At 33.0% G+C, this 21,934-nt stretch overlaps 1 protein-coding gene across 1 annotated transcript in view; it reads left to right on the forward strand.

Annotated features, from left to right (window-relative positions):
• The first annotated feature begins 5,302 nt into the window (after positions 1-5,302).
• ATP7 (copper-transporting ATPase 1) overlaps positions 5,303-21,934 on the forward strand; it is an 89,804-nt gene continuing 73,172 nt past the window's right edge. The window contains exons 1-2 of the mRNA XM_085956871.1: positions 5,303-5,419; positions 8,750-8,800. Coding sequence (XP_085812997.1) covers positions 8,766-8,800 — 35 coding nt within the window. The 5' untranslated portion in view covers positions 5,303-5,419; positions 8,750-8,765. The remainder of the gene's footprint in view (positions 5,420-8,749; positions 8,801-21,934) is intronic.

Below are 21,934 nucleotides of genomic sequence, written 5' to 3' on the forward strand. Positions count from 1 at the left end.
TTAATCAAATCCAATGGCTACACATATTGTGTTCATTAATTGATGTTTATAATGTCAAAATTATTTTCTTATACTGATAAATGTTTAACTTTTTATACCTATATGAACACACCGACCTGCACAATTATTCACTTAATTAAAAATTCGTGTTCTTTTATAAAATTCTGTGTGACGTTAAAGTAAATATTATAATATCTGCTTAGCCCTTTTCTTTGGTGCTTTATATAATGTTGTAACTTATAACAGGTGCTTATCTTGTGTTGCAATTCGCAATTACTAATGTGTACCATTTATTATAAAAAGTACAATTATTTTTTACTCTAATTATTACGAATATTTATTAAGCGATTTTAGTATTAGGAATGGCAAACTTCTTTATACACAATTATTACTATTGAAGCTCATATCAGGGTTTCTATTAATTATTATTATAACATTAATTATTAATAATATACAATGAAAAATGGTTTTCTTACATCATATTATTGTTCTTGCTTTCGTACATGAAAAGTTGTGCAAGCGAATAGAGTTATATTTAATTTTTGTTTAGGTGCTATAACTAAATGATAATCATCAATCGGGCTCAACCCACTGCTGGATGAAGCCCTTCCGATGATTTCTATTCTCACAATTTTTAACTTTCAACAGTAACGTACCGCCGAACTTAACCAATGCGTAAACTCACCAACTTTTACACTTAGGTACAAATATATAATTTTTGATAATGTACAAACATATAATATATACTATGAATTTATTGAGTTCTTATCCACTCGCCAAGCAACATGTCCAGGCCATTGCCATTTTAACAGTTTGGCGACGTCTATCAACATCTGCTATTCCATGCATATGTGAACACTGATATCACACATTAGTTGAACATTAACAACATTATTGATACTTATTTAAATTTTTATTGTATATTATTAACAATTTTTGTGATGGGAAAAAATTTAAATGTCCATTAGTTACACAAAACACAATATTGGACTAATTAAATTTATAAAATAAAAGTATAAAAATGAAAATATGTGGTTATTGACTTCATACTACTTACGTGTTATACAATTAATGTTTCTTATTATGTACTAGGTTTATTTTTCCAACTATGTTTTTTTATTTTCTCAATTCTATGAATTTCTATGTCTATATAGATTGAATTTATTAAAGTAGAATTATCATTTTTTGATTTCTTGATGTAACAGTAGCATTTATTATATATATTTGGTATCCTCACAGAACAGATTAATAAATAGAATTCAAATAGGCTATACCCCAATACTCTGCATTTTGAAGCAGGGTTATGAATGTGTGAGTGTCCTATGAAAATAAAACATACATTATACAGGTGCGATAGTTTGTGTTGCAACCTAAAGGCTAAAGCCGTCTCTCACATCAGAGCTCGTCTCGCCTAAAAACGTGTTGAATACGTCGACGTGACGTCATCGTTATTTAACAAAACAACAAAACACACGTTGCCAAATGGAACTCCGCAAATTGGTCGAATACGACTGCTTCGTCTGAAAAAAACATCTGGCTGTTGCATTCGACAAGTTGCATCCTTCTCAGGCTCCGAGTCGGAGGGTTGAAGTCACAAACAAACACCTACGAATTGGTCATTCCTATACCGGCTCGCCGATCACCACATCAAATATCAATACGTTACGCATAACTGTCGCTAGATAGATGTGCGCAGTATTCGCAAGCAACATTGGATCTCAGTTCTCGGAAGGTTTGTTCGGCGCACGAGACGAGTTCTGATGTCAGAGCCGGCTTAAATACACATTGAATGAGTGTCAGTGCATAACTTATGAGCGGTTGTCAGAACGAAGGACAAGTTAGAATGATGTATTCTTGTCACGTGTTTAAGTTTATCGCATATTCTTCCACACTCAAGATCGGTTGCCTGTTACTCCACACCCGTTAGGTACTTCATTTCCCATTAATTCTGTGTTCCCTGAGTTTCTTATATACTTTTAAATAATATTATGTAATGTATTCATAAATATATCTGAAAATTAAAACAGGTGTTATTAAATTTAATGTTATGAATAAGTGATTCATGTGTCTTAATATATTATACATTAAAATGTTGCTAAATTAAATTTGCTTTAGCTTAAAAAACATTTTTGTAATCTTGAGAATTATTTGTTTTTGATATTATTAATATGTCTAATTTACAATGTTTGAATCTGTTATTTTTTTGTTGATTTTGATTGCATTTATCACCCCATTGTACCATATTTCTTTCATAAAAATATCTTTTGAATTCATTTCCCAACATCAATTTGCTATTAATTCATATTGACAATTACAATTAATTCATTTTTTATCATACACATTGAATCTATGAATAGAAATAGATTGTACAATGATAAATCTACCATGAAATAAATTAGAATCAACGTTTTGAGACTATATAATTATTCTAATTGTATTAATTTTGTTGATTCAATGGCTTATCCAGAGTAACTGTAAGATGAAACTGTCAATGCTAGTTAGTTTGTAGTTTCTGTTTATTTTTCTTATGTATCTTTTCCATTAAAATTATACATTAATATCATTACTTTCATATTAGCATAAATGCGTTTTGGTATGTTTTTTCATAATATAAATTAAAGTAATATTATTATTATTGTGAAATTTGTTCGTTTTAAGCGAGAATGAGTGAGTAAAAGATTTTGTGTTTAAATATCTGTCCTTTTATTTTCTAACTTGCTATCTGACCCCCCTTTTCCAACTTGCTGAATATGGATTAACTCACATATACCCAGTGTTGCCAACTCTGTCATTGACAAAAACATGCTATTTGGCAGGAAAAAACACTAGATTTTGTTGCATTGCAATTGCAAGTAAATTTACTTATTCTACCAAGAACGAAGTCAATACCTTTCCTTTCGCATATCGAAAAAAGTGAATAAATCTAAAAATTGTCTATACTCGTAAAAACCACACATTTTAACAGAAATATTGTTTAAAAATTGACAACAAATGCCTATATTGTGTCAACGGCGTTCAAGTTTCATTTCGTGTCATTCCGATAATCGTCAAACTGATGTCACATACCTAAGCACTCATTAAATTATATGATACCATTTCACTATAAGGCCATGAATGCTTCTATTATTTCAATGTGTTAAATTATGTTGTCTTATTTCTCACGCTACTGAAATTGGTACCGACCTACTTGCATTATGTAGGTATTTGATAAGTAGTTAGAAATTCGATGAGCATGAAAATAAATAAACTAAATATCTAGCGTATTTTCAGCACATTTAAAGCTGTTGGAAGCATCAAAAAGCTAGTAAAAATGCTAAATTGGAAACGCTGCACATACCACATGTTTGCGATTACTTTACAGTTCTGTTGTGCTGTCGTCAGGACTGACAAGTGAACCACATTTCAGTGATCTCTTGAAGTTCACATTGACCACAAAGAATCACACACAACCTATGTAGTTTGAAAGGGATTTCAAAAAGGAAACATGTCTGTAGGAATAGAATTTGTGGGTTTATGTTCATTCTATTATCCGCAGAAAACAAAATGAGAACAAGTTTCACTTTATTTATTATTCATTGAGAATTTATGATGACGTATTAAATTTTATAATTATATTGGAATATGTAAGTAAAATAAATTTTATGAAATATTTTCAAATTGGTAGGTTCTTACAATTACAATATACCGGAGGCGCTATGGACAGCGCTCAAAATGGAAAGTTTTACCAACCGGAGCGCTTAATAATTTTTAGAACATAAAATATTAACATTGGTATCTAATTTTATGTAAGTATGTATGTATTAGAGTCTGAGTATGGACCCAATAGGTTGAGCAAGTGGCTGACATCCATTTCTCGTAAAAACAAAATCTGTCAATACAAACCGCCACTCTGTGGAGGCCCATATGATCCTATTAGAATCGGACATGGTCGAAAGAAGAATGTTTTATAAAAATGAGTGTGTTAGATTTTTTGTTATATGACCTATCTAGGTCAGACGGTCAAATAATTTTTTTCTACGAGACGGTAATAGGTATACTTTTGGCGTTTTTATGAACCGTGCGCTCCTGGTCTCTCCAGGTATGGAAAAATACAAATTATTTTGGTAAATGGAATACCTAGTACTTCTTCCTCTTGACCAGGACCTCATGACTTAGGATTGTGATCCAGATAATTTGGTTGTCGAACAGCCTTCTCAACGGTTGGGCCCACTCCTCCCTGCATTCTACGTGTGAGTTCAAGGTCCGTGACCACTGGAAGACTCGTGGCACACATAAATTGATGCAACCATCTGGGCATTCAATGTTAGCTTTAATAATCTAATGCGATAATATTATGTCTAAAGACAAAACACAACTGACGACACCAATAATTATGACCTTTAGACCTTGTGCATCTGATAACCACTTGTGGATGTGATAGCTCACGATAACTTATAAGTAGTTAGATACCTACATTTGCTGGCCAGATTCAAATTGACGAGATATGGAGAATTTACCTGTTCAGGGGGGTTCAGGGAAGAAGTGTTGAAAGCTATAAAATGTAGTATCTAAGGGGGAAGGAATGCTGAAGTTAGTGGCACCTGCTAGTTTTGTAAACCCTGCATTCTTCTGCCGCCTTAAACAATAATAATAAAATATTATGGAGATATTTTCTAAAAATGGTCTCACCTAAACCATTTTTCTGAGTGTGCAACCTGTTTGCCCATCCCCACAGGTCAGTGACTGCTTCACTGGCAAAAAATACATATAGTTTAAAAAAAAACCTAGAAACATTCCTTGTTAAATTGGCAATTAGATAAATCAATATTCCAGTTATTATTGAATTTTTATTAACTTATCACCAAAGAGATTGGACTCCTGTGGGTCTATTCTATACTTATCGAACACTAAATTGATAAATAGTATCAAACTTAGGGTAGGTTTGTATCAAAATATTAGCACTTATTGTAACAATTACACGAAGCCGGTTTTTATTGTTGCAATAAGTGCGATATTTTAACAGCAGCAAGATAGGTGCTGTTAAAATATAGCACTTATTGCAACAATAAAAACCGGCTTCGTGTAATTGTTACAATAAGTGCTAATATTTTGATACAAACCTACCCTAAGTTTGATAATATTTTTCACTTTATCACTTAAACGGTCGATAAGCATAGAATAGACCCACTGGGACTTTCAATCTCTTTGACTTATCACCAAAGAGATATCACGTAGGTACGTAATAATATTATTTTGCAACTACTTATATAAATAAATACATGTGGAAAAATATTTCCGCTATTCTGGTAACATTGGTTTTCTTATGGCAAACTTGTTTTGATTTCGATCTCGTTTTGACAGTTCCAAGTTCTTAAAATTGAGTGTTTTGATATGGTTGGCCGATTTACTATAAAATCATTTCCGAAACCGTGATTTTAACGTGAGTATTTACTGTATAAATTCTATCAATGCCATAATTTATAATCTAACATGACAAACAAATCCTAATCTCTTTTCTATTGTCAACAAATCAATTTAACCTATTCGGTCTGACATTTGTGTAAATATTTTTCTTTCCATTAATTATTGCAATACTCTTAAACGTATTGAGAACGTATCCAAAAATATTGCATTCATATTTTTGGTAAGAATTGCATTCTAATTAGGTGAGTGTAGTCATGTTTTCTTTGTTTTATAATCACATTACTATCATGATAGCAATCTACAATGTCTACAAATAACCATAAATGACACAAATTTCTTGCATTAATATAGTTTTACTGCTTCTCAAAACATGTTTCGACTTTCTCACATAATTTTTGTGAACAATTACTGATAGGGATTATTTAAAATCAAAACATATGTGTGTAACATATTGAAATTCCTTATTAAATAAATTACTCACCAAGACAAAGACGAAGAACAAATAAAATACCTAACCTAAAAGAGATTGCATTGTTTGTGTTTGTTTTAATTCTATTACTAATTGCACTACTATTTCACTACACTTCTGTCTTTGTTGCATCATGGCCTGTTGTGGTGGTAAATAGAATATATATTATATTATATTTCAAAATCCTATAAGTACTATAGTTTAATGCTTTTTTCCATTGGTGTTATAATAATATAGTCCAGACGATCAATGTTCCATTGATCTATCTATCTCATCTGTTGCACAATATAATACTCACATAGGGAATTCATGAATGTTTCATTTGTTTGCCAAACAATATCCTGTGTGCTGATAGTAAGGAGATAATGTAATGGTACGTTTACATTTGACACTAATATCGTCATATTTATGTATGACACAATATTCACTTAAGTGTAAACAGTAAGTATATTTGTATCTGCCACTTATTTTGCTTGTGTCGACTCTCACCTACCACTTATTCAATCTACTTATATACGCAAATGTAAACACCGCGTTTTCGACAAGTTCGAACTTGGAGCGATATATCACCGAAGTTGGACCACCGTCTACTTTTATGTCAAGTACCTGACACAATATTCGTAGTTTGACAGGTACCTAGTGAATTGCATATGTATATTTCTAAAACAACGGACAATCAATAATCATAGGTACACCATGAATGTATGCCCAACGTTTACGTTAATAAATGTACTGTAGCGATCTGTCAAAAATCATAGACAATGAAAAATAAATCGGATGTGCCGTGTTCTATGGATTTTGTTCGAAAATAAAATATCGCTTGTTCTCGGCACATACGATTAATTCTGATGCACTCTGTGAAGAAAAAATGCGCTTCAAATGGTATTACCTAATTCATTTTGGCCCACACCTGCACTCGTATTAGGTACGATAATATTATATTGAATATGCAATGACGATCAAGTGCTAGATATCGCAATGTTACTGTTAATCGTTCTTCTACGCATTTCTGAATTGTGTGTCTTGTTTTTTGGCAAAAGGTCCAATCTTGCAAACTAAAGTTCACAAATTGAGTTGGATCTTCGATTTTAAACTCTGACATTAAACGGAAGGCACCTAGTTCTTCTCGTCGCTGAATCCATTCCCGCACCCATCTAGACCATTTTTTCCTCCTTTTTGTTGCCAAAAGACTTAAAATAATAACACTCGCTGCTTTCTTTTTTAACATTCCCATATTGACAACTGACATAACGTTTTTGAGAAGTATACAAAATAAGTGTCCGAATAAATTACAATATCATATGTAAACACCGCATATATTTATTCCAATGTTGCCATTGAATAAAGTGTCGAGACTTTATTTCAACGAGAAGTATACCAGAATTTTATGTCAGATCCATGCAGGTGTAAACAGTAAATGAAATTTTATGTCCGACACATAAAATAAGTATAACGGTATAAGTGTCAGATGTAAACGTACCATAACAGTGTAAAATGAGTGTCACGTATGACCACAAGATAAAAACAGTAGTATGAAATTAGTTCATAATACTTTATTCTGTTTAAACGTGATGTCATGATTAAATATTTAATTGATTTAAAACAGCGGTACCAAACAATTTTCAAAGTGTTGGTCAATGTTGGTATGGTTTAATAAATTACACCATTAAGAGAGGTTTAGGGTACAGTAGCGAAGGGTGAAGGTTGGCTGTTAAGATTCGCCATAAATATTGCACTATTAGTCATACGCATTTGTTTTTATTGAACTAAGACTACAATTTACAGATCGTGTTGGTTACTTTTTCAAAATCAATTAAATCCTGTCTAACCACACCATTAATAGTTTTGGTATATTTTAGGCGATACAACAAAATTTTGCACACTTTTTCATTCATGCTTATTTGTTTTCATTGGATTAAGAAAAATATTACACATATTGTTTGTTCATATTTTTAAATTCATTAAGCCCTGCCTAAACCAAACTATAATAAATAAAAATACTATTCTGTCTATGAAATATCAAAAGTTATGTATGATTTAATTGCATAATTTTAAATATTTTATAGATACAAGTATTTTTTGACTATTATCTATTATGGCTTGTTTTTGCAGGGTTTCATTGAATTTTAAAAACTAACCAATACTATCTGTAAATTACAGTATTATTTCAATGAAAACAAATACGTATGACTGACAAAGTTTAGTGTGCACTATTTATGGCGGATCATAACAGCCTACCTCCACCCTTCGCCACTTTTAGGGTAGACATGTGCAACCTTCTTTGGTCCTCATGTCAAAATTCGGGTTTTATACGTTTATCTTTGATACAGCGGCAAACACATTTTGAAAATAGCCGATATACTGGATTATTTGTTAGCTTGGGTTAGTTAGGTTAGGTTAGGTTAGGTTATCCTAACAAATAATCCAGTATATCAGCTATTTTCAAAATGTGTTTGCCGCTGTATCCAGGATATCCGACTAGTACCAAAATTCGTATTCCAAATTTGTCATGGGCAGAAAAACTGGGCGAGATAAGTGCAATAATAACAATTTTACAATAAGAAAGAAAAACTAATATATTCGTATCTATAACAAACGAGTGGCAACGTATCTGCTTATAAGTTATTGGTCTAGGGTTCGTTACCCGGGTCTGCAAAATTCACATTTTTTTTTTCATTGTGTGTTTGTAACATACGTATGGACCTTGTATCTTGAAGAAGTGGCTATGAAATGATATTATTATATTGAATACTCAACAAAAAATGTTCATTTACTGCAATACTTGAGTGGCGGAATGGAGGTATTGAACATGTTAATAGAACTATTTGATGAGATATATTACATGAACCTAATTCTGTTTTTGTTTTCACTTTCAAGCATCTTCTAGTCAAGGATGGCGAATGCACTGGAAGAGGAAGTAATAATTCTGTAAGTAATATTGATTCATTTCATATTGTTAGCTTTCAATTGCTTATATTGTATCATAACTGAGTCGCTTTGTCGCTAAACTCACTCTGGAGGTTTTTTTGAGTTTCGAGTAAATCACGAAAAACGGGCATTTACGATGATGTTGATGCTAGTAGTGATGACGTTTGTATAGAGATTTAAACATATAATAAAAATCATGGTTTGAATCGTGACGTCTGATTGGTCGGCTATGTAGAGCGGATTTAGTAACCCGTTATTTTTCCTAGAGCGTATTTGGTGACTCAAGTCAACATTCATTTGGATTTTTTGACGAAACAGGGCAGAATTTAATATTTGCACCTTGATAAGCTGGTAGAACTATCGATATAGCACATACGTACATTCAAAACTAATTTTATTGAAAAATCGCCCAGAGCGGGTTTAGTGACTTAGCGACTTAACGACTTTTAGGCCTGCTGTATTATTATTGTCCTAGTGAAACATAAAAGTAATCATTGTAGCAAATTGGGTAATTTGTAGTTGAACGATTGAAAATCGGATTTATTTAAAATCAATGATATGTATGTGGATGGGTTAATGACTATATAGATTGGTACCAGTCATGTAACAGAGTGTGTTATATGAGTATCATTTGCTGTGATACAGTCAACAGCTTGACATGATAAAGATAGTACCAATACAATTGATATATTATATTCATTATAATCCTGGTTCAGTGGTAATCCACATTCCTCGAAATAATTCTTATCAATAACATTCATGCACTCTCAGAACAAAGTAGAAACTGTTATCAAGGCATTGCAGTGATAAATGAAATATGTAGCAATTAAATTTTGATTTAAAAAAATCATTTTATTAAGGGGGGACATGCTCAGCGTAGGTCAAAATGGAGCTTTTATTCTATTTTCAAAGCATGATCCTGGACATTCCTTAAACGTTGTAGATAATCTATTTATATAATTTTGAAGCCTTATTATCCTTTATATTTATTTTAAACATTTGATGACTGCATAAAGTATTTTTATTACATAAAATAGTATTCTTTTAAACCTCTCGCTCTAATGTTTTAGAATATAGTCATATTTCAGTACATAAATGTGCAGTGGTGTTAAGATTTTTTACATTTATTAATTTTTAAACGCATTTATAAAACCATCCGTATAATTTATGTCGACATTATTATAGTGAAATATTTACGATAAAAAATTATATTGATAATCTCTGTGATCACAAATATGACAAGAATTAGGCATTTTATTATTCAAAAAATTGGCAAGATTAACACATTTGAAGATAATTCTAAAGATACTAATTATAAGCTATGTCTTTGACCATTCAAGTGTGATAAACATCCTACGAATAATGATTGCTTTATAATAATTATTGACCTAAGAATAAGGTAGTGTTTTTTTGAAATACGCCATTTCTTTTGGCATTCCCCAGTGGTTAAGCTACAACATACGGCCGTAGCCATAAATTGACAAACTAAAACTGAAGTAGAGAGTAAGAACATGTTAACGCGTGTGTTTAAACATGTACCTAACCGAAAAAAAATCTTTTTTTTTTAAACGGCACTAAAATAGTGCTCTCATGGCTAGCACAAGTGTATTTATGGAAAAGCTCATCTGATCCACTATTAAGCCTATTGATTTCCTACAACTTGGTTATGAGTTACGAGAAAATAATTTTTATCCAATACAAATGACGAATGAACCTCTACCAAATTATTTAGTTAAACCATGCAAATGTAATTCTAACTGCCGTACATTATCATGTAGTTATAAGAAATCGGCTTTGACATGTATATCATTGTGCAAATGTGTAAGTAGTGTTTGTAAAAACTGTGGCCATGATAGTTACGTGGTAAGCGGTTATCGTTATTTTATTTATTCACCTACCTATATATGCAACCTACATTGTTTCTGGATTAACCATAATACTAAAACTAATGTCATATGCATAGATATAGTAAAGAAACCAATCTGGGTGATTCTATACAAAAATGCTACTAAATAAAATAATTTAAGCCAAGTAGGATCCTATGAATCGATAATTTTGAACACATACACACTACCGGCTATTTTTATTTTTTCAAATTGGACGAACCGTTCTGCGACCATGCCGATGGCATGGTACAATTATTGCATTTTCAATCAATCCCTGATTCGGTCTTGGTTTTATTGAAGAACTCAGAACAATTTTTGGTGGATTATAAGAAAAAAAATTAAAACCTCAACAAAAAAAATTTGACCACTAATATCGCCTGGCAACATCGACATTATATATCTTTGTGACCCCTAGAACCTATTCCAATTGTCAGAATGCGTTCCGCATATTATGTATACGAAAAGTCTATGGGATCCTGCACTAACAGTAGTGTTAAAAATTAATATTCATAGTAATTAATGTGTTTGGGAACAAATATCGCTTCAGTCTAACCATGGATAAAAGGCGAACCGGCACTTTAAATACATCTTGTACAAAACACTAATTAGACCAATTGCCATGTATGATTCAGAAACCGGGTACATGACCGAAATATGGACAGAGTGCTGGGCTCATTTGAGCAGAGCATATTGCGGGGTATCTTCGGATCCATCATAGGTTGAAGACGGGGTTTCAACGCAATCATACAGACTGTCAAATTAGGCTGCCTTAGGTGGCTGAGCTGCATACGATGGATAAGACATCATAAATGTTCAAGAAACTGACATTCGGTATACCGGAAGGCAAACGAAGAATTGGTCGACCCCATACAAGATGGATTGATAGTGTCGAGTTGGATTTAAAAATCGTGGACGTCTAAAACTGAAGGGAAGCGGCTTTTGACAGGCAGGATAGAGAACAATAATAAAGGGTGTCATTTTAAATATTTGTGTACAATCATACCATAATTTTAAGATTATTCCTAGCAGAAGTTTGCGGTGACTTCTAAGATGAAGGATGCTGTTCAAAATAAATGGTTTTTATTACATCAGAATATTATGTACTGCTTAAAAAAATACTTAAAAATTAAATTAAAGATAATTCTTGTATTTATAGCAATTTTTTGAATTATTAAAAAAATCCGCTTGAATTATTGAGTTGTCCTCACTCGGTGATCGCAATTCCCTTTTATGGTACCCAAGAAACTTGCGACCCTTCGCCGTATTAGATACAAAGCTATTTATATAAATTAGGAAACACACTAAAAATAATTATAAAATAATTTTCTACACCTGAATTATCATTTAATGATATTATTTTCATATCACATTGTGTTGCATCGCATAGCCACATATTTTAACATGTTAGTCTTCAAATAAAATACGCAGGCGCCTTTTTTACTATCAGAGCAAATTTGTTGTGTGTGTTGTATCTCACTGAACTGGTCGACCCATCATATCGGGCCCCCAGGCGAGAACCCTGTCAGCCCCCTTGTAGGTGACATGAAGATGGCTCAGTATTAGGTGCCTTCTTGATTTTCACAATGTTTATTTATTTAAGGACATTATTATTTACACTTCTAAACAAATATGGTGATATTAATTATTTTTATTGCTATCTGGTATTGTTTCAAAATGTATTTTTCTTTTATTAATTGTTGATAAATATTATTGTGATTGGCCAAGCTTTTTATGTTCTTCTGATAGTGGTATTTATATTAATTGTATTTTTTGTAAATAACAATTATTATTGGTGTCCAAATATATTGCTAACCCTTTCATAACCAGAAGCTAATATTGTACTAATAAATTGCTGTTCTAATATACCCATACGTCGTATAAAAGTCGTGTTATTATAATCCTAAAATTTGTGGTTAATTACATTATGGATTAGTTAATTTAATATTAGATCATGTAACACAGTTATGTTTTTCCTATTAGGTACATAATGTTAAATATGTGGTTCTAGATCAGGGCTCGAAATGGACCGGAGCGCCGTTCTGGTTTGTGAAATCGGTAAAATTATCGCTTCGTCTCGTGGAAAAAATATTTTGACCGTCTGAGCTAGATAATATAATAGAATAGAATCTAGTATAATTGAAAATCCAACAGACTTATTTTTATAAAATTATATAGTTTTGTAAATATCTTCAGAAAATTGTCAAGCGCTCCGGTTCGTAATCTTTTTCATTTCGAGCGCTGCTTTAGATACAAATTTAACTGGGATGAGACTTCAAATTATAATTGATCATACAATTGCATCTATGGCTTGGTGTTTTAAAAATAAAATGACAATTTCTGCTTCAGACCTAATGTACGGATACCATGTCAGAAGTATCTTAAGATTTATTGTTAGTCATTCACACCATCTCTGATCAGGGTGTTTGTAATATCCCATATATTACAAACCAGTGGCGATTCTCCCTTGAGAGCGTTGGAGCGGTGCACACCCACCCACTCAATTTATGCGAAAAGACTTTTTTTAAATGAGTATTTAATTTATATTTGATTAATTAAAAGTGTTCTGATCTATTACCGTAGTCATTAATTCATATACAAAAACAAATTCTAATATGTGTTTTTAACCGGCTATTTTAAATAATAATATTATATGTTGATGTGAGCGATATTCGCCATCGCTCGACCAAAGCGCCCAGTAATCTAATTTCGATTTCTTTGCAATGAGAAAGAGCGTCGTCTGGCGCGTGGAACAGCAATACGTAAATATTTTTTCTACGTGCTCGGGAGCGACAGTTCAAGTCGCTCTCGGCCCGAACGCAGATTCAGCCCGTATCAGACGTACAATTATTGTATGACAATTTTTATTCAATATTATTATAAAAATAAATTCTTTTCACAGTACGCATTTAAATTTCTGCACATGTTGACAACATTTCTCAAATTTAGGCGAAGTACAATTTAAAAATAAACTTCAAGTTTTTTTTCAGTTTGATAACTAAATTCACAATGTTTATCAATTATGATATCTCTTCAAACTAGCTCTGTAATACGTCTGACTTTTGAGATAAAAATAAACTCAAAAATGAATTGTCTGTTATTTACAGCTTGGATAATTTTTATAATGCTGATGGCGCCTCAGCATTATAAAACATTTTAATCGAAAAAAATCTCATTGACACATTTACGGAAACGGTTTTACTATTAAATTTAATTTTTACTATTCCGATGACATCAGTGGAAAGCGAAAGATGTTTTTTCACACTCAAACGGATCAAGTGTTTTAGTAGAAACACCATCGCGCAATCAAGATTGAACGCATTATGTATGCTCAGTATCGAAAAAAGAATGATACAAGAGATTCCTGACTTCAACAAACGCGTAATTGAAAAATTTGTGTCGATGAAAAACAGAAAAATGGATTTCTCATACAAATGAACAATAAATCCCGGTCACTGCCAGATACGAGATATTTCGGTACTACTAATAATTCGGTCAAAACAAAATAGTTTGTGTTAAAGTTTAAAATCCATTTTTTTTTCAAGAAAAACTGTTTTTAGAGGTACAACAAATAATAAATAGTGAGTTATTTGTTATTTCTTTTAAATGTACTAAATTAAAAAAACCAATAGTTTTTTTTTTTTGATTTTTTGGTGAAGTTTTGATGAAGGCAAATGCCTTTTTACGGCAGTCAAAAGGTGAAAAAAGTGAACTCCCAGTAAAATAACTCACCGGTCGCCACTGTTACAAACACGTAAACTCTAGAACAGAGAGACATACTTATACAGATAACTACAAAAAATTTCATTTATAAATAATAAAAAAGAGATTCTACCAAATAGGTTAACCCCCAATAAACATTATCATGTTACATACAGTGGCGAAGGGTGGAGGTAGGCTGTTAAGATCAGCCATAAATAGTGCACACCAAACTTTGTCAGTCACACATATTTGTTTTCATTGAAATAAGACTACAATTTACAGACGGTGTTGGTTAGTTTTTAAAATTCAATTAAACCCTGCGAAACCAAGCCATAATAATTAATAATGGTCAAAAAATACTCGTCCATCTATAAAATATCTATAATAATTATGCATTTAAATCATACATGATTTTGGATATTTTATAGAAAGAATAATATTTTTATGTATTATAGTTTGGCTTAGGCAGGGCTTAATGAAGTAAAAAAAATGAACCAACAATATGTGTAATATGTATTCCTAATTCAATGAAAACAAATAACTAGAAATGAAAAAGTGTCCATAATTTTGTCATATCGTACAAAGTATATCAAAACTATTATGGTTTGGAGTATGCAGGGTTTAATTAATTTTAGATAGTATTGATTTTAATTAGTTCAGTAAAAATAAATACGTATGACTAACAAAGTTTAATAGGTATGCACTATCTATGGCGGATCTTAACAGCCTACCTCCACCCTTTGCTACCGTGTTACAATAACTTTAGCTTGCGATACTTAGGTGTATTTTGAAGACCGCAAAATTACTAGTAGGTATATATCGGTGGTACCTAGACTTGTTTCGAATAGTCTTGTATCATCGTCTATGTTCGGTAAATCTTTGGCTTTGTGAAGTGAAACTAAGAAGTGGAAAATATTGATACACAAGAATACAACAATAATAAAAACACACGGACTACATATAAATATCTTCCACGGCGCTACATCCCGGGGTGGGATTTGGCCTCCTCCACAACCGCTCTCCACTCACTCCGGTCTCTCGCCACACTTCTCCAGTTACCGGGTCTTCCTATATGAAGCCAGTCCAGTTCTACGGCGTCAGCCCATCTCCTTCTTGGACGGCCTCTGGGTCTCTTCCGTTGGGGTAGCCACTTCGTCATGATCCTTGGCGCTCTAACTTCAGGCATTCTCTCCACATGTCCCGCCCATCGTAGTCTTTGGGACTTACAGTATCTTATGATTGTTTGCTGTTCAATCAGCTCTCCCAACTCGTGATTCATTTTTATTCTGTAGTTTCCATTTTCCAACGTGGGTCCAAAGATTTTGCGGAGTATTTTGCGCTCGAAGACAGCTAATTTGTTTTCCTCGTTTTGAGTTAAGCACCAAATCTCACAGCCATAAGTAACCACTGGCCTTATAATTGTTTTATAAATTAGAAGTTTACTTCTTCGGCCTAGAATTTTCGACCCCACCAGTCGCTTGCAGGCATGTCAGCATTTATTCCCGGAGATAAGGCGGATTTTTATCTCCTCTGCTGTCTTATTTTGGGTATTTAGGCTGGATCCGAGATAAGTGAACTTGTCCACCCCTTCATATGCATGCTGTCCTATGTCTATATTCTGCAGCGGTACCTGATCGCGTGTGCTGACCATATACATATCATCATCATCATCATCATACTCAGCCGAGGTAGATGATGGATCACTGCTGGATGAAGGCCTCTCCCCACCGAACAGATTAATTTCCAGTTCCTTCACTCTTCTCGGTCGCTAGTCCATCACTGCCATGTACATGCAATACTTAAAATATATGAATATATTCACAACTATTAATTAAAATAAAATAATATTAGCAAGTTATAGTCAGTTACAACAACAAAATCTTGAAGTGATGTGTGACGTAGGTTAGTAATTAAAGGAATACCTACTTTGATTTAAAATACAAAAGCCGATCGCCAATAGTAGCTCAATTTGGAAAGCGCTTCAGTGAGTATCAGCGCTTGAAATGTAAAAGTTTTCGAAACGGTGCGCTCGACAATTTTCCGAAGATATAAAATAGTTATCAAATGTTATGTGTATTTTATAAAAATAAGTGTGTTAGATTATAGCCTGTCTATCTCAGGCGGTCAAATTACTTTTTCCACGAGACGGAGCGATTATTTTACCGATTTCACGAACCGGTACGGCGCTCCGGTCCATTTCGAGCCCTGGTGAGTATTAAAAGTCATTAGTTAAAATTTGTTGCAATTAAGTATTACTCATTTAGCATAGTGGTATATGTGCGTGGGCGCGGTACCCGAGCGATGCAGATCCGATTCATTACTTTTACTGATTACTTTTTTCAAAAAGATTTTTTCTATTGGTTATAATATATTTTCTCAGAAGTGTTTTCAAAATTATGTACCTACCTATGTAGAAAATAATTTATTATATTCCTACCATATTATCTAGAAAATATAAAATCATCAAAAGATATATTAAAACCAAACATATTGTGAATACATTCTATGAATAAATTTCAAAAATACCTAATTCTGTTGGAAACAATGCATAAAAATAAGAGAATCGATTTTCAAATGAAATTTTAATATATTCAACACAATATATCAATTTTGAACACTAATCTGTGAAAGATTTAATTTCGAAGTTCATACTTAAAATAAATTTATGATTTTGTGGTTTTGATACACTGAATTTGAAATGGACACTTTATAATTTATTTATGAAATGAGCTTGTTCTGTGTTTTTCCTTTCGCGCCATGCTTAGGTACCCGATGGCTCGCCATCCAATGCCGAAGATTGCCGAACACGACCGATGTGTCACAACCAATGACATATTAATGTCATTGGTCACAACCTAGGGGCTGCAGGTTATATGGAGGTATGGTTAAGGAGGCTGGTATGGTGAAAAAGTATGGTGAGGCGGGCTGTTAATCAAGTTGCAGCAAAATTTCCACGTTAACATTATATTATATGGGTAGGTACGTTATAATGACCAAAATAAATCCTCCGTGATGCCCTCCATTTTTTTGCGTCGCTATTTTCTCGTAAGTTGTCGGCTATTGAGTTGGCTTGGTTCATTCAGTTGTACGAGAAAGCCGATTCGTTGCCCCTACCTTTATTTAATACCTCTATGGTCACAACTATATAATACCGCTCTACTACTCCAAGTTCGTAAAATTGTCACAAAGTTAAATGTTTAATTTAATCACTCTTCGGTATAAAATGCTTATATACATAATATAATATTTACGCTACAAAAAAGGAATCTAGGTATTATATATTTTAATAATAATAATATAATAGCATCGCTTACTGAAAGAGTTGTTCTTTGCAACCGGTACTTTTCTTTGTAAATTATTTATCAGCACACGGCACCAACAAAATGATATTACAATCTTTTCTCTAATCAATAAAATGATGCTTGAAATTGTATATTTATTTTATTTGTCTCTGGAGTGACAAGAGGCTGACAATATTAATTGAATGGAATTTTTATGTCAAAAATTGAAATCGGAATTCTATTGTTTTCCTAAGATACATTTTGAAATGCTGGAATCCCGGGATATCGTGATTATGTTGTTTCATAAAAACATGTGAACCAAATAAATGTGAATAATGTAAAGAAAGTGACCGTTTCCAAATAAAGTCATGTAAACTGGCACTACACGCCATTCGGCTCCAATCTCTATACCGAGCTCTCTCCACCCGGTCACACATTAAAATTAATCAATTTTAATTTAAGTTCTTGTCGTCTGGGTATATCTTTCAGACGTTTTCTACCTCTTCCCTACTACGGGATGACTCGATTTGTTCAGCGATGGTCCCTCCTTCGTGCTATGCGTCCAGTCTATTTCCAGTAGTTGTCTAATCAATGGTTTCAGATTGTTGTGGCAGTGTAGGCGACTTATTTGGCTGTTGGTGTCGTTACTTTTAAATGACACTAACACAATTCCATAGAGATTTCGCCGTGGCCGCAATGCCAGAAGAATCTGCCCTTTCTCTACCTATTATTAAAATCAAAATTGGGTCGAGTAGGATTCAAACCCGCATACATATTTCACTTAGGCGTAATGGCTTCCATACCGAAAATTCACTCGGTTCCTAGCTTAATGGATAATAACCTCGGCATAAATCACCTGTAATTAAGGTTTCCAGATGGTATCCAAAATGAGGACTTGTCCTCTTTCTCGACTTCAAAAAAATGTCCTCCACCCATTTTATAAACGGTCCACCCATGTCCTCCAATTCTCTACAGATATGCATAATTTCATACCTAGTCATATTTTCTTACTATTGTTTTAAATTTGTTACCATATAGGTACAGAAAAAATCTCGTTGCCGTGCAATTTTTATTAGTAAGTACCTATATACATTAATTGCTTGATCTTGACTGTTATGATCATGCCCCCGACAAGGGGGAGCTAACAGGGCTCTAGCCTGGGGGGCCGGGCTAAGTTGGGGCCCGGCGTGGCGGTCGACCTGATAGGTGAGATAAACACACATTACAAATTTGCACTTATAGTAAAAAAAATTGCAATTTTCCTTTATTAACATTAAAAAATATGCGGTAGTGCGATAAAATTTTACAATATTGTCTGTCGATACTCGACAACTCCATAATTTAAAAGGATTTATTCAAAACATCGTTAAAATATACTGAATACCATTAGTTTTTACCTCGAACATCATTTGGGAAATTGTCTTTAACTTTAGCGATAGATACGGGGGGCCGCCAAATATCCTGGCCTGAGGGCCCGCTTCAGGATGTGTGGACCATGGTTATGATATCCCATTAATTTTATTTGGCATTGATGAATGGGCACTTAGCCAGGAGGAAAGTTGAGGTTTTCGAAACGTGGCTGTATAGATTCTTAAAATTCCTTAGACTTACGAGGAAGACGACACCACATGATTTGCACCGGCACAGGTCCACCATCCTATCCCATGTAGCAGACGGTAGAGCGAAGATCGCCCTGATTGAGGCTAACGTCCGATAGGGGATGCCATGAGAAAATAATATCATATCAAATCTGTATAAACACTATAAACCTACCATAATGTACTCCATTCGGATTATTTCATTCTATACTTATCGACCGCTAAAGTGATAAATATTATCAAACTTAGGGTAGGTATGATGTATCAAAGTATTAGCACTTATTGTAACAATTATTATAATAAGTTGGTTGTAATTGTTGCAATTAGTGCAATATTTTAACTGCACCTCTTTGGGCTGTGATAAAATTTAGAGCTAGATAAACAGTTTTGACTGTTTAGACCAGCGCTATACAACTTCTTTTAGGCCGCGGGCCATTTTTTCTTTAGCAAACATTTTGGAGCCAAAGAGGACAGGTAAATGAAAAGTCAGTTAATGTCAATTAAAAAAATATTTTTAATACAAAAAAAAAATCAAAAATAACACAACTAGAAATAATAAAAAATATAATATTATTAAGTTTTTTTTTTTGTAAAATTTTGTATTCATCATAAATTAATTATTAGGTTTACACAATAGAGATTATATTTACTTATAAGTTATTTAATGAGAACATTGTGGCCTTAGTTGTTGAGCAACAATTTCTTTTATGTCAATATCAACATTTGTTGTGGCAAGTCTAATTATATTTTCAAGCGTGGAGTCCTTCAAGCTGTTTCTATATTTTGATTTTATGTATTTCATGTCAGAGAAGGGACTCTCGCAGATATATGTACTTCCGAACATAGAAATGAAATGTTTTTATATTTTAATGTATGATGGATAATTCTGAACACAATTTTATATTTTCTTTCACCGAACATTTCACGTCAAATATTAATTCTGACAAAGTTATGCTCCCCAATGTTTGATGAAAAATTTGCTGTACAGCTCGCGGGCCGCAAAAAAACAGTTGGACAGCGCTGGTTTAGACGACTAACTTATTGTAACAATTATAATACCTCAATACAAATATGTATCACTTTAGCGGTCGATAGTCGCCTTGTGTATAGAATAGACCCGATGGAATGATCTCATTGAGAAGCCTACGTGATACGATGCATGTCAATGAAGAATTATTATTGTCTCAGTTAGAGTAGACACAATTAAATATTTTTTCTTGAGATTCTATACAACGGATGTTTTCTTAAAAGTAACTATGATATTATGCGTAATATCTACACTGCGTACATGTGTAGTAGGTATACCTGGAATACTAATTTGCTTATTTAATAACAGGTAGATACTGAAAACAATTGATAAAGTTTTCCTGTTTTGTTTTCTTTTATTCAAAGACACGTTTACTAACTTCAACAAAGAAATAATGCTGTCATCTGTAGGAATATCAGTTAAATCGTTATGCTGACGAATAAAAATATACAAGTATGTATATATTAAATATGTTATAGCATAGAGGTCAATGCACGTTGGCGCGAATCCCAAAAGACGCAGATTCGAATCCTGCTGGGTGTCGTATTTTTTCTATTGGTTATATTAAATTTCCAAGAAGTGTTTTCAAATTATGTATGTTTATTAAACAATCGTTTTGGGCATTAAAAAAGTAAAAGCTTTATAAACATAGAAAGACCACAAAACAAAGAAACATAACATATTATTATATTGTAGATATATAGTTATCTGTTTCTCCTGTATGGCAATATGGACTTACCATAGTTTACCTCTCACATACAGATTTTATATTATTGTTCGATATTATGTTTAGTCCAGAGAAAGGTTCAGTGTGTCGGACGAACGGCTAACAAAAAGTACGTTTCCTTCTCCACATTTTGATGAAAATGATAAATAAACTAATTGTTAAGTGCCTAGATTGATAAATAATATGAATTTTCCCATATACATAATGTCATATCTACGTCTTGTTAATCGGTTTCCACAACCCTAGTTTTACGGATTGGCATTTTAAGACATGCTCAATTAGTTATTAGGTAGGTATGCATGAATAAAAATATCGAAATGCGAAATCCGTGTCATTAAATCCGATCGATGTGGAAGAGTACATAAAAGTCATATAACATTGAATATATAAATTAAATTCCCACAAGTACACTCAGACGATAATACCTACATATCGATACACTTGATAAAGTATTATAATCTGTCATATATAAAACATTTATGTATAATAGCACCTGTTCACGTGCATGGATTTACTTGTACCAATAGAATGTATTTTAAACTATCGCGATATTAACTGTTTACACGTAAAAGTGCTGATTGTCTCTCTAATCTCAAACTTCAAGCGTAAGCAAGACGCGATGTTGTCATCGTAGTGATGTTATTTGACAGATTCAGACAGGTTCGGACAAGTTCGTTGACAATCGGTAAACGTCAAATTATTCTGTGCAGTGTAGTTCGTATTTCCTCCGGCAGGTTCGCCACTATCGTTCTACTGCCATGCAAGTACCAATTATTGCGTGAAAATTCAGAAGCTTCTGAAATTTTTTGATACATGAATGCAATCTTGCAACTTGCGCGATAATACGTATATAAACGTTATGGTCGCAATAATACGTACTGTCAGCAGAAAATCTATGCACGTGTAAACGGGGTAT

Source organism: Rhyacophila brunnea, unplaced genomic scaffold (assembly GCF_057557595.1).
Source record: "Rhyacophila brunnea isolate RB1 unplaced genomic scaffold, BYU_Rbru_1.0 scaffold_6, whole genome shotgun sequence".
NCBI lineage: Eukaryota > Metazoa > Arthropoda > Insecta > Trichoptera > Rhyacophilidae > Rhyacophila > Rhyacophila brunnea.